The 13,190-nt window shown below is 40.8% G+C and overlaps 2 protein-coding genes across 3 annotated transcripts in view; one reads left to right on the top strand and one right to left on the bottom strand.

Annotated features, from left to right (window-relative positions):
• ATMIN (ATM interactor) overlaps positions 1–5,274 on the top strand; it is a 41,215-nt gene extending 35,941 nt beyond the window's left edge. The window contains exons 6-7 of one of the 2 annotated variants that reach the window (XR_013938379.1): positions 1,068–4,277; positions 4,380–5,274. The gene's annotated coding sequence lies outside the window, so the exon portion shown is untranslated. Of the gene's footprint in view, positions 1–1,067 lie in introns of both variants that reach the window. The other variant, XR_013938380.1, reaches the window with a different exon arrangement.
• Positions 5,050–13,058, bottom strand: GCSH (glycine cleavage system protein H). The gene is made up of 5 exons (XM_080552496.1): positions 12,741–13,058; positions 9,107–9,186; positions 7,798–7,861; positions 6,102–6,233; positions 5,050–5,539 (listed from the first exon to the last, which is right to left on the bottom strand). The coding sequence occupies exons 1-5, from the start codon at positions 12,910–12,912 to the stop codon at positions 5,442–5,444; spliced, it is 546 nt and encodes a 181-aa protein (XP_080408622.1). The 5' UTR covers positions 12,913–13,058; the 3' UTR covers positions 5,050–5,441.
• Between the last annotated feature and the right edge of the window lie 132 nt (positions 13,059–13,190).

Genomic DNA, 13,190 nt, shown 5'->3' with positions numbered 1-13,190 from the left:
TGCACATCCAAAGACAAATATTCAGCTTTCAGGGAGGTTTTCAAGCCTGCATGTCTTCAAGCAGTCTCTGTTGAGAATATTCTCTCTGGAAGCTGTTGTATGCTGAGTTGGGTTGGAAGTCTGGTCTCCTGAAGTGCAATCAGCTCTCAGGAAGATAAGATGGGATTATCAGTTGGCATAAGTATAGGTAGCTATCTTTACAGTCTTGTATCTCGGCGCAGTTTCAAAGATAGCCAGCGTAGCAGTCTGTAGTTCAGACAGGGATGCCTGTACTTCAGTTGCCTGTGGCTTTAATCCTTCCCAGTTTTGCATTGCTGTGGTCACCAGCAACAATTGGACCAGTCTGTGCAATTTGGCATTCAGCTGCCAAAAGCCTGTGCTAGGTAGTGGGTGGTGCAGAAACAGCAGTATTTCAGGTGGTGAGAGAGTGGCTCTCACAGAGGGAAGGTGTGAGATACATGAATACAATTGTGATATTTTTTTTTTTAATAACGGTTTAGATTTTCCACTGCTGAAGGACCGCTTGGTCTAGGAGGAAGGTTTCTAAGCCCCACATATGCTGAGCACTAGCTGTAATAGAGCTGTTTCTTTAATGGGCACATACTTTTTCCTTCAGTGGTGATGCAGAATTGAGACTATCCAGGTATTAGCTAAATGAATCTCAAGGACTCATCCAAATTTGCTTTTTCTGACCTCTGAATGACTGCCTGTTTCTTCCTTGCAGCTCTCCATGTGTACAGGTATAGGTAGAAAGGAGGAAGGGGATGGCTATGCTAGCTCTAAAGGCTGCCCCTTTTCAAGACTGTTAGATTCTCTATCAGAAATACTACCTTAGGTCGCATAGGCACAGGGATGTGCATGTTACCTCTTTAGACATAGGGAAAAGTCTTCTTTGTTGGCTAACGTATTTACCAGGCAAACTGATTGAGACTAACAGAAAGCTGACAAAAATGCTTCAGTTGTAGCTGAGCTGACTTTACTTACCAGCTGTGGCACAACTGGGGGAGGTCAGAACAGGCAGGAGCTGCAAACAATACTTAATTCTCTGTCATTTTCTCTTGATCCAGACCCCTGCAATGAAGAAGGGAGGGGGTGATGGCTGAAGAACAGAAGTGCTCATGCAGACTCATCCTCCTATCTCGTGGATTGACTTTCATGGTTAGAGAAAGGTAGAAGTACTGCACCTCCATTAAAATACATCTCTGAGCAAAACACATTCAATAGCATAAATAATTAAACAGTATAAACAAATGACAAATAAAACAGCCTAATAGAGGATGTACGACACTTGTACTGCATTAAAATAGATCAGGTCTGATGTGTCTGAATTATGCCTTGTCAGGAAGAGAGGGGTATCAATATTGTAAGGGTAACTATCCAATACAGATACCACAGATTAAATTCCTCTGCCAAGGGCTGTCTCTCTAGGACTGTGTCTCATACAGTCAGGGGAAAGCAAAGAATTACACTGAGGATGCTCCTAGGCTGCTCTCACAGTTTGGCTCATGCCAACTAGAGCATATCTTGCTAGTAATTTACGCTGATTGGCACTGCCTGCTCAATATTCTTTCCATGTTGCCTTACATCCATAAGGTCAAATTCCCCTGGAATGGCTTTCCCGAAGGTGTTCAGTTTTCCATCAGCCCAGTTTCTTTTCACCACATAAAACAATGTCTCTTCTCCGTAGAAGGGGCATGTATTATGTATTATGTAGGTGAAGTTTGCATTCTCTCTAAGACTGATACAGCTTCATTAATGTTAAAAGCAGTTTTGCCTGTGGCATTGATGGAAGAACGTTTTTCTTTGCCAAAGCTACCAGTCAGACTCTGCTAGGTTATTTGAAAGGCTCCCAATGACTTAGTGGATGGCATCATACTTAGAACTCTGTAAAATTTTAAACTGCACATATAGCCTTCTCCCTGGCCAAACGCCTCATCTTGACAGCCTGATGAGATGCTGCAGGAACAAGGAACTGTGGGAGAAGAAAGGTGGTAAGATGAAGGATACAATATAATGGGGTTCAAGTGAATTCTTGTTACATACAGTTCTGTGAGGAGTGGTTTATGAAGATTTTCGATATTCTTAGTATTTTTTCTGATCATGAAATTGACCTAGGGAATTAAATGGCACTAAAGCTGAGTCACTGCTGTGTCTCTCAGACAAGCAGCTGAGCTAGAAAAACATGCTGACCTCACTTCCATGTCGTTACCTTTCCACTGTACCATCTCTAACATTTTGAGTGCCACCGTGTGGTGAAATTGTACAATTATTTCTTTTTTAACTTGAAATGATTTAAATCTGCACCTCATCCTTTGACAGCCTGGAACATTCTGCCCACTAGTGAACTCGTGTTATTAGTGAATTAGGCACTATTCTTAGTTTTTCCTTCTCCAAAATAAGTCGTGCATGTGGTGAAACTTCCGTTGTCTCTTGCTGTGTGATGTCTCCCAGCACCACAACAGAAAAACCTCACACTCTCTGTTGAAGAACTGTCATTCTGGATTGATTTATTGGTGCAGCTCTGTTTATTCATATGACCAGTGTGACAAGAAGATGATAGATGTTATGTCATTTAAATGTCCACTTGGCATATTAAAATTCTGTGATGGGAGCCATTACTGCAGAACACAAATTCCCAATCTGCCGGTACAAAGAAAAAGCAGAGGTACCTGATCCACAGGACGTCAACTCTCTGGAGACACCAGTTCAGGGGAGAATTAGAAACAGATCTGCCACACTCCTAATCTAATCATCAGGGCTGGTTAGGTAATTGTCTTACTGTTAATTTAATGACAGTGAAGTTGACATTGTCCTTATTTTATGTTCACCACAGTCTGCTGACGAATTAGAATAATATTTTCATACAAACAAATTTCCAATATTTACTATGCTAGATATGATACTAACCTGTTTGATGCAACATCTTTATTACTAAAATTAGCTGATGGCTCACTAGCTGTGTACAATGGTAGTTTGATACATCTGTGTAATGTTGCCTGAACTCATGATGTACAACCTACACAGCCATAGCAGTAGTGGGATGGCACCACTTCAAAACACCAAGTGTTATGATTAATGTGGTTTTGTTCTTTTAGCTTGATACCATTGATTCACTTTTCCCCTCTGATCAGAATAACAATTACATGATTTGCATTTACATTCATGATAGGTCATGATTCATTGGGAAAGGCAGCAATTTGCAGTTTCAGAAAGGCGAAATTTTAGGTAAGCAATCTTTTTAGGACTACTTTTGATAAAAATCTTCAAAACTAAATATGGATTGAGTAAAAGTTTGTATAATTCAGTTAGATAATCTGAGGGATAAAGGAGTTGGTGTCTGTGAAACAGAAATGAAGCATTGGTAAGGGAAAGTTGTTAATATTATTAACCTCTATGTTATACAGAGACAAGATTATTGATTGGGGAAGAAGTATGGAAATTATGATTTCCACTAAAAGTAATCTGTCTACTGAGTCTATAATGTTTAGTTTCCAGTAGTTATTAGCGTTAAGTCCTCAAGCTCAGGATCAAGATTTAAGAGGTCACAGATAAAGTGGTTATTTTGTAAAAAAAAAAAAAATCATCTCCTTTATTCATTTTCTATAGGAATGCACTGGTAAGCATGTTTATTTTTTCCCCAGTTTATACAGCATTTAGAATTGTGTCATAGTTCACAACTAAAACACATTCACTCTTTCATTTTATTTTGATGAAAGGCATTCATTACAGGTTGATGTTGGCAAACTTGCATTTATGGCGTTGCAGTCTGGCTCCAACCCAGGCACGCTGGTCTGGCTGAAAGTTCCTCCTGATGATGAATGTAGTGAGGTTGCAGGATTATTTGAAAACTGGGAGCACTGCTTGGATAGTATGCATCAAACAAGAGACAACACATCACTTTGGCACTATAATTCAGGTAGTTGAATGGATTATAGAAAGATACAAAATTATTTGCTTCAGTGGATATCCCTTAGCCTAAATAGCTGCAGAATACCAAAACACCGAGTATTAAACCACACAGGAAAATGCCTAGGTATCATTGCTCATCTTTTTAGAAGAGCTGGGAGAAGAAACATTACCAAATTGGAAGTTCCATGCATTCCTACCTGTATGCCTGTGCTCTAATTTGAAATAAGCTTTCCCTCCAGAAACCATACAGGGAGGTTGCAGCCCTAACCTGACATCAGGGAGTCTAACACAGGCAAGGGTCAAGCTCTTAGCCCTATGGCCCTGACTGCGTGACTGCCATGAATACTGCATGATACTGTGAATAACGGGTAAGTTTTTAAATCTTTTTACATCTTAAAAAAAAGCCCTACAACTTTATGCACTAGGAATTTTGACAAAGAGGTTTTTGTGTAACTTACTGTGTGTTTCAGTTGTTTAGAAGGGCCGTGCTTTTGAAAGTAACTTCCAAAGGAATAGGAATTCTACCTTTGTCACCTTATATGGATGAAACATCTACCTGCTTCCTGTTAGACTGACTGAAATGTACTTGGTTTTCTCTCCCATTTTGTGCTTAGCTTCTAATAACCATTTTTAAATTGTAGGAAAAAGCTGTAGTCCAAACCTCTGCTGTACTATTATATTTTCCTAAAATACAGGTCCGTACAACTCAAACTTACCTTTAGATGTCACATCACTTTGAGTGCACATTTGTGGATTCATTGAATATTAAGTCTAATGGAATCAGCTGATTCAATTTACTGGTTTGCAAAAGGAAAGTTTGAGTCTCATTCCTTTTATGTCCTCATTACAGCAACATGCCTACTTGATCCTCACGACGCGCATTACTACAGTGTATGTCAAACTATTACTATCACACCATTTTCAAAAAGTATTTATTCTTGTGAAATCACCACAATTGCTAGGCACAAGATGTAGAATTCCTTAATTGCTTGTGACATATGTAGTGTTTACTTAGTCCAGACAAAAAAAAACAAAACAATCCACTCAAGAACCTTGATAAATGGTCAGTGCATGAGTTCTGCATTGTAAGAAAACACAGTAAAACAGAAAACAAGGACTATACCTTTGGAAAGGCAGAACTAGTTGATTACAGAATTTATTAATCCTTTATGTTTTCCTTCTTTATTTCACTACTCAAAGAAGTAAACAAAAATCATGCAAAGAGGTAGTTGATATAGCTTTTCTTTTGGTATCATCTCTGCAGCTATAATTAGTACAAAATACTAGGAGGTTAGAGAGGCACTTTTGTTGGTTTTTTTACATCCTGAAGTTACATAAATCAGACAATCTAGAATAAAAATCCCTTGCAGGTATGCATATGTTAAACATTTTATCACTGCAATTATTTATGGTCTGCATATGTGAACATCAGTGATATTTTTCAGGCTGCCAAAACTGGATATTCTCTACTTCATTAATTGATGACAAACTACGTTGAAATATTTTATATGGGTTTATTTGATTATTCCAGCTCAGTCCTCGATGGATTTTATGTATTTCTCATAGGCATCTTCATTCATCAGTTCATCAAGTTCAGCAGGGTTTTCCACAGTCATCTTGATAAGCCAACCTGTAGTTAAGAGATTTAAAAGAAAAAACAGTTGCTAATATCCTATAACCAAAGATTCATTCACGTTACTTCCTTAGAAAGATACTCCTACAAGCTCTGTAACAGAATCAACAGGACTTCCTGTGCAGCAAAACAGTGTTTCAATACTTTTAAAAACAAACAGCCTGAAGTGGCCTTTTAAGTCAAATTGGTTATCTAATTTGGTACTGTCTCCGACACTGGTGTTAAAGAGAGGCTGTACAGGAAGAGTAAAAGACCCTGACCGCCCAGGATCACGACTTGTTACAGGATCAAAAAAAGAGAAATGCAATCAAGGGAAAGAGATTTAAATAAAACCAGTCTATGTCTGAAAAGAACACCTTGAAAATAAATTATCAACAAGACTACAATAGTATTTTTTATGCTATAAATTTTATTGTGCTTGAACTACATTCAATATATTCTATTTTAAGCCTCCATACCATTAAACTGGAAGAACTAGGAATCACAGACCTATTTGTGTTAGCAAGCAAGACTGCCAGGATCCAGGTGGTATTGAAAGATAAAAACCATGACATCTTACCATCTTGATAACAAGATTTATTGACGAGCCCTGGATTATCGGCAAGGGCAGCATTAATGTCAGTCACTTCTCCTGTGAGAGGAGAGTAGAGTTCACTAGCAGCTTTCACACTTTCCAGAGCTCCAAACTCATCTGAAACACAGAACACGATTTGATGCTTTTAAGGGGAATACACAAAGCAATTTAGTTTCAGTCATTCTAGTGATGGCCTATCAGTAAAAGGCCTTTATGTTGAGCAAGGAAAACTATCAAAGAGGTTGAAGTTACCAACTTTATGAAATGATCGGCAGTACTAAATTTGACGTTTATACTCCTCAGTTATTGTGGGGGACTTGCATAATACTGGCTAGCTGGCTGTTATAAAAGGAATGGAAATTTCTTACATTTGGCTAATCCTTTGGCTAAAGCCCTACAACATGATATGACGCAGAGTTAGAAGGAACTACATCCAACTATTGCAGCAAGACGTCTAAATAAACCACCTATCTACAATTTAGACCTTTTTATGCATAGTTTGGTTACAAAATAGCCACAATTTCAGGAGCCTCCCTTGTTCTTCAAAAACCCCATCAAATGGTACACTTGCACTCACTGGAAAACACTCATTAGTATTCCGAAGTGCCACACTGGAAGCACCCAGCTGCTCTTCCTTTTTTTCTGTTTCATATGGAAACAGTGCCTGGAGCAACCTTAGCCAGAGTAGCTCTAAACCATAAACAAACAAGGCTGAGGCCGGAGGAACATGGAGCTGTCCGAAAAGCAGATAGGCATCAGCACAGGGACTCAGAGAACAGCATGTTCTGGGAAAACTCGGAGTTAGAGTAACGCCAGAACGGGCAGAAGAGAAGTAAATGGAAATGAAATTCCTTCAGATAAATCAAAACTACAAGTTTGTTAATTAAAACCCTAAACAGAAAGAACTTCTGTCAAACATTCACTATTCAATGTGATGTAACAGATTTGGCCTGAACAGCTTGACACAGACCTGTTACACAAGAAGGATGGCAAAAGAAAGGCCTGCTACTTTGCCTCGGTAAATTTACACTTTTCTTCAACAGTGTCTGCAGTTCACAGCAATCTTTTCATACACTAGCAAGGCAGTGCTCTGTGCACTGCAGGGATAGGCTTTTCCTTTCTACCTGTTAATGTTCACTCTTAACAATGGAATGAAACACTCTTTAACACTGAAAACTGCAAAAACTGAATGATTAAGAATGTAACAATTTGTAAGTTGCTAATGACACAACCGATATGCATAAATTATTGTGTATATGCACAGAAAAATTAGAGCTTGCTATCAATTAAATCTGAGTGTTTCACAACAAGTAACTCATGAAATGTATAACTGCAAAATCACAGATAAGCCAGCCTACACACAAGCAAGTCCAAATCAAAGCCTGTGTTTTAAAAGCAGAGTATAGACAGAATTATTACAAAAATATATCTAAAATAGTTGATTTTTAAGTAAAGGTCTTCACAGTTTTAAAAATAAATACTTTCTGCTATCACGGGTGGTACGCCAATGAGTATTTGAAAACTGTTGTGTCTAGTCATACAAATACCTGAATTTATTTTGCATCCAGAAGATATGTAACGGTATTAATGAACGTAAAGATTACTTGATAAAATTTGAATTAAGAAAGGGAGAGTAGGATGAGTAGAATGAGTATCATTAGAAACTAGAGCTGAAACTTACCATGTTTACTCAATTTTGTCCCAATTTCAGGAAGACTACAGTAAACAACGTCTCCTAGTGCTTCCTTAAAAGAAAAACAAATGCATCAAGGCACACACTAAGGAAAGTATAGGTAGGAGAGATCTGATACAATAACTCGAGAACCAATGTAGACAGGTCATCTCCCTCTCTAAACACAGATATCATTTAAGTATTGTGTATTTATCACTCTGTCTTTTCAAACATTTCACTTGAAAAAATGTTAGGTGACCCAAATGCCTAATTAATTATCTATTACGGTGTTAACAACCCTCAGGCTGAGTTACAAGGCTTATATACAGATTTCATCATGCAGAACGAGAGAGAACATCTGCTTATCTTCTCAACGCCAGCTAGCGCAACAACGGTTTTAAAGGACAAAGTTGCCAGTGATTTTAGGGAATTAGGCTTTTGGCAGAAGGCACAAAGAATTTTCTTTTAGTGTAATTTGAAAGCAAAAGCAGTGATTTCTCCCCAGGAACAGGGACAACTAGACAGCTGGAAGCATACAGTTTGTCCTTACCAAGTGAATAAGGAGCCTTATCACCATAAGAATCAGCTCAACCGGAACAGGCTTGTACCTCTGCAGTGAGCAATGTACCCTGTCTCACAAAAGCCTAGGGACCTTATAGAGCAGTGGCGTTATTTGCACAAAACATGACCGGAAATGCTGTTTATCCTAAAAAACACTAATTGCACTTCATTGATAGCTTCTCACGCTAGATTTTTTGAAGTTTCACATATAGTAAATCTCTGTCCTGAATTTCCCTGTGACTACTCCAAATCAAGTACATGCACCAAAGCAAAACAAAACAAAAAAAATCCAAAGGGATCCCCCCCACTATTATAAAATGAGAAATATATGCCGTGTTATACTTCTATTCACAATTGTTCTTTAGCCAAAAGAACTGCACCACATTCACGTTCAAGTGGAATTTGACCTAAAAAGTGCATGGTAGCCTCTTAACAGAGTCACTTACTCCTAAGGCCTGTAAGACCTGAAGTAATAAAAGAGCTTTTAAATTCAGCTGAACCAGTAACTTTCTCATCACATTCAGCTCTCTATAAGCTTGATCTAAAGTGATTAAGAATTTATCAGAATGCTGAAACAGCATTCACTTTTCAAATAATGTGATAACTCCGAGTCCAAAAATCTCATTCTGTGGATACAGCATATGCAATTACACCAATAAAAAAAACCAGTAACTATCCAAAGAGCAAGGGCAAGAGCAGGTATGTGTAAGTAAATATTACACACTTGGGTAGGAAAAGAAAGGGGGGTTATCGATACCTGTGCAAAATTGCTGATTCCTACTGTTCCAATGCCATTTTCAACTGATATCCATTCATGCTTGTCTGTGAATTTGCGGGCTAAAATGAAACAAACTTGATATTTCAGAAATAAGTGGCATGCTGCTTGCTTAAATACAATACACTAAAGGTATTAATCCTTTTGTTTTATTTTCCCCCCAATGTTTTGTTCCCCCCCACACACCTCCCAGAAAATATTCAAAGCAGCAACTAAAATTTACGGAAGCATTTTATTCTGCTCACGACATGCTTAGTGACACAGTAAAGCTCACTGGGGAGGATTATGCCTGAAAGTATTACTAGTTCCTTTGCAATCATCTAGAGAATGATGAACTACAGGAATAAAAGGAATAGTTTAGTTCAAATGTAAAATATAAATCCAAAGCATATACGTGTACTTTGCTCACACTTACGCTTTTCTATGATAGCTTAGGGTCTTTTCAAGCATATTTAGTGCTTATTTCTGCCAACACCTTTATTATTCCTGAGAAGGCCAGTGTGAAAGACGTGTTAGTTTGAAACAGTGTCAGCATTACAGCACCTCATTCAATGCACTTAAGTAGAGCCACCAGCTGAAATGAAGTTGCAACCTTTAAGTTTAACCTTTACATTTTAACCTTGCAAAGTTTAAGTGGCTGATTCCCTTCCATCCCCCGACATTTCCTATACAGTCTATTTCTCCTATTTTACACAGATCAGTGCCAACATTAAATTAAGCACAATTAGTATAGGTCAAATTAGTAAGACCATTCAAACAGATAACTGTTACTTAAAAGAATTTGCTAATACTATTAGAACAACACAGTAGTTATTCTAAATAATTTTAAATATGCACATTTAAGACCCTGTTAGATCTCTTCACAGCTATCTTACAATTCTGGATATATTTTAGATCTGTTAGATTCAGGGCTGCTCATATTAACTTTTGCTAGAGCCAGTTCTTTCTATAAAGACATATGAAAAATCTTCAAAAGTAGTAATTGAAACAGGTATTTTTCTTCCTAATATTTCTTCTTATTCTGAGAGTGCTTTCAGCCTGCTTCATCCTTTTCCTCATGTGTAGATCTTCCCCAGATATTTTTTCTTTCCTTTCTCTTTAACGTTCACTTATAGCACCTGTCCAATCGCACAGGGGATGTTCCAGAAGTTGAAGAAGATAACTTCTTAAACAGAGCTTCCTGTGAGATTAGTGCCTGAGCGGTGCAGCTGGACCTTCCCTCTGAGTCCAAAATTCTCTTCTTGGGCCTTTCTTCTAGGCTGACCTCCTTGTAACCCCTAAAGAAATTCAGCTTCTACAAAGCCTCGTTTCTTTTCTAAGCCTGTGCATGCAGGAAAGCAGTTTTCTTTAGATCTGCTAAAATCCTTAAACTAAGTCAGTAATGTTTCAAGCTGTTTCAGTGGTAGTGAAAAAATGGTTTGTCTTTTAAGATGGCTCAAGTTGGATATGCGTTCATATTTACGTTGGTAGCACAACGTGCTTTTTTGTAAGTACAGCATAAAAAACTCTGAGTAAAAAGATAAGCAAAGATAAGGGTTTTTCCATGCAATACCACTTTTTAAAAAAAAAGCTACAATTTCAGCTAGCATTATTGGTATCTGCATAAATCTCTCAGGACATGTTCTAATGAACAAGAGAAACTAAATGTCTTTCAAATCAATTTAGGTCAATACATTAAACCCATGGGTAATAGGAATTTCATTGGAAATGAGCAATGAACCATGAGAACAGAGAACAACCCAGAACATCAAGCCCAAGCTGAACATGAATGTTATGTGTGTCATGAAGAAACCAGCCAGTATCTGTTTATGTAGGACAAAAATATTGTATAAGATTAGTGTACAAGGCAAGATTTAAAAAAAAAAAAAAGACACCCATGATCAATTTGAAACAAAGCAGTAAAATGTTCTCAACAGCTGGAAGAGCACATACGCTTCTCATAGGACATTTAAAAAAAAAAAAGTGAAAAATTAAAAATTCTAATCATGTAGCAAAACCCACTGTAAGTAAAGTCCAGGTCAAATCAGAAAGAGTTAATAAGTAATCTCAAAAACTGAACTTTGAGCTTATGCCATCAGCACATCAAATAAATCAAAATAACGGACATGAGATGTCAAAAGCACACCAAATCTCTTCTGTGAGTATTCTTTTTCAGAAGAGGAGCTAAATTTACTCTAGCTTCATTCATTTCAACATGACTTTAGTTTCAGCTTAACTAGCATATTCTAAGTTCAGACCTTCATTTAGTTTATCCTGCCTCTATTAAATATTTCATAAATATATACCTGAAGAGTGAAGGAAAACTCACACCTCCACAAACAGGCATACAAAATTTTTCCTCTCTGCCTAAAACAAAAGCATAATTTATGTTATTTCTTCAGGTTATATCTACAGAAGGCAATGGGTATATTAAACAGCTGGAATAGTGAAAAAAGCTTAGCTCTCGTCCCATCTAGTTTGCAAATAATGACTAATAAATGCTATTTATTTCACTTAGAGCAGACAGTAGTTAAACAGCTAGGTTATAAGGCTATATAGAAGAGAAATTACGGCCCATTCTTAGTGGCAGCCATTGCTTCCACAGCATATTCTCCTGTTCTCCTACTTGTTCTTCATTTCCGTTGCCTAGAGTACCACGGTCTGTGTTCAGACTGCTGTGGCTAACTTCTATTCAGAGGCAGTTTCGACAGCAGCAGATACCGCCCGGGGCAACGAGGTAAATCCACGTGCAGAAGGGCACCAGGCAGCAGGGCAGAAGCCCACCGTAACGCTCCCATAGCTGCACTGCCCAGGCACCAGTGAGGCCAATCCGACCTTCTTCAGCGTGCACAGGCCCCGGGCCCTGAAATTTGGCTCAAGTTTCCTGACGGCCTGCACTGGTCTAACCGCAGGGCTGCTGCAGGCCTGCCCTCCCTACCCATGCTTTCTTTGCCCCTTTTTCCTTTTGCTGCTGGCGCTGTTTGGATGCTCGGACAAGCTGCTCCAGCGTAACGCATCAAGGAGCGACCCGTGCCTTCGCCAGGCCCGCTGCCCGCTCTGCAAAGCCTCCAGCTGGGGCCAGGAGGGGACGAGGCCACTGAAGCAGCGTGGCGAGGAGCTCGCCCAGCTCCCTGCCAGCTAAGGGCAGCGAACCAGCTCCTTGTGGGGTGAGGAATTGGAGCAGCACCAGAAACCTGTGCTGCGAGAACCAAGGCAGGGCAGCGGCTGCCCCCCAACTCTTTGTGGAGCAAGGAACTGGAGCAGCACCAGAAACCTGCGCTGACAGAACCATGGCACAGCAGCGGCTGCACCCCGTGGGCTCCAGCCATCTTGCGGGGCCGCACCGGCCCCCTGGCACACCAGCAGCCCCAGAAGCAGGCTGCCATTCAAACCCCACGCCGTGCCCGGGGCAGACATGTCACCCCAGCCCTGATCCCTCGCTGCAAGCAGGTGCAGCGAGCGAACAGCCCTCCGCACATCCCGCCCGCACCGGGACCCGAGGGCTGCCCCACGCCGGCGGCGCCCCCGCTCCCGAGCCCCGGGGGAAGGGACGACAGGCACCGGGCCGCCCTAAAACCCCCGGAGCCGCTCACCCAGCCCAGCGACCTCTACCACCAGCCCCCTACCCGCAACTCACCGGACAGCGCCAGCGAGCTGGTGGCCAGGCTCCGCGCCGCGGGCGGCCGCAGCGTGAGGCGAGGGCAGCGGGGCACCAGGGCCGGCCCGAGCCGCCGCACCGCCAGCCACGCCATCTTTGCCGGGCGCCCTGCGCCGGGGCGGTGCCTCACGGCGGCGGGCGGGGCCGCCATTTCTTCACGGCGCGGCGGCCGTGGCCAAGGCACGGAGTTGGTTCGGCGTGGAGAACGGGGCTGCCTCGGGCTCTCAGCCGCGTGTGGCTGGAGGGATGAAGGCAGGGAAGCCCCAGGGACGTGCAGTAAAGCCCCGGTGGCTGTTCCTTCTCTGGGGAGGCAGGGGGTGACCTGGCCGCCATCTGCCAGGGCTGCGCGCTTGACAAAAAGCAAGCGGTTTGAGCCAGCAGTGCAACAAACACTCGGTGTTTATTAAATACAGGTGTCAGGCCTACTGT

Source organism: Anser brachyrhynchus, assembly GCF_964034855.1.
Source record: "Anser brachyrhynchus genome assembly, chromosome: 12".
Classification (NCBI taxonomy): Eukaryota; Metazoa; Chordata; class Aves; order Anseriformes; family Anatidae; genus Anser; species Anser brachyrhynchus.
The sequence above is the reverse complement of the archived record's forward strand: the minus strand, read 5'-3'. Positions and strand labels throughout refer to the sequence as shown.

Bases quoted from the DNA above. Each gene is read 5' to 3' on its own strand.
- GCSH (XM_080552496.1), bottom strand. From the start codon at position 12,912: ATGGCGGCCCCGCCCGCCGCCGTGAGGCACCGCCCCGGCGCAGGGCGC. The intron at 9,187-12,740 runs GTGAGTTGCGGG...GTTTCATTTTAG, and splicing joins CAGCTCGCTGGCGCTGTCCG to CCCGCAAATTCACAGACAAG. The intron at 6,234-7,797 runs GTAAGTTTCAGC...TCTGTGTTTCAG, and splicing joins GACAAAATTGAGTAAACATG to ATGAGTTTGGAGCTCTGGAA.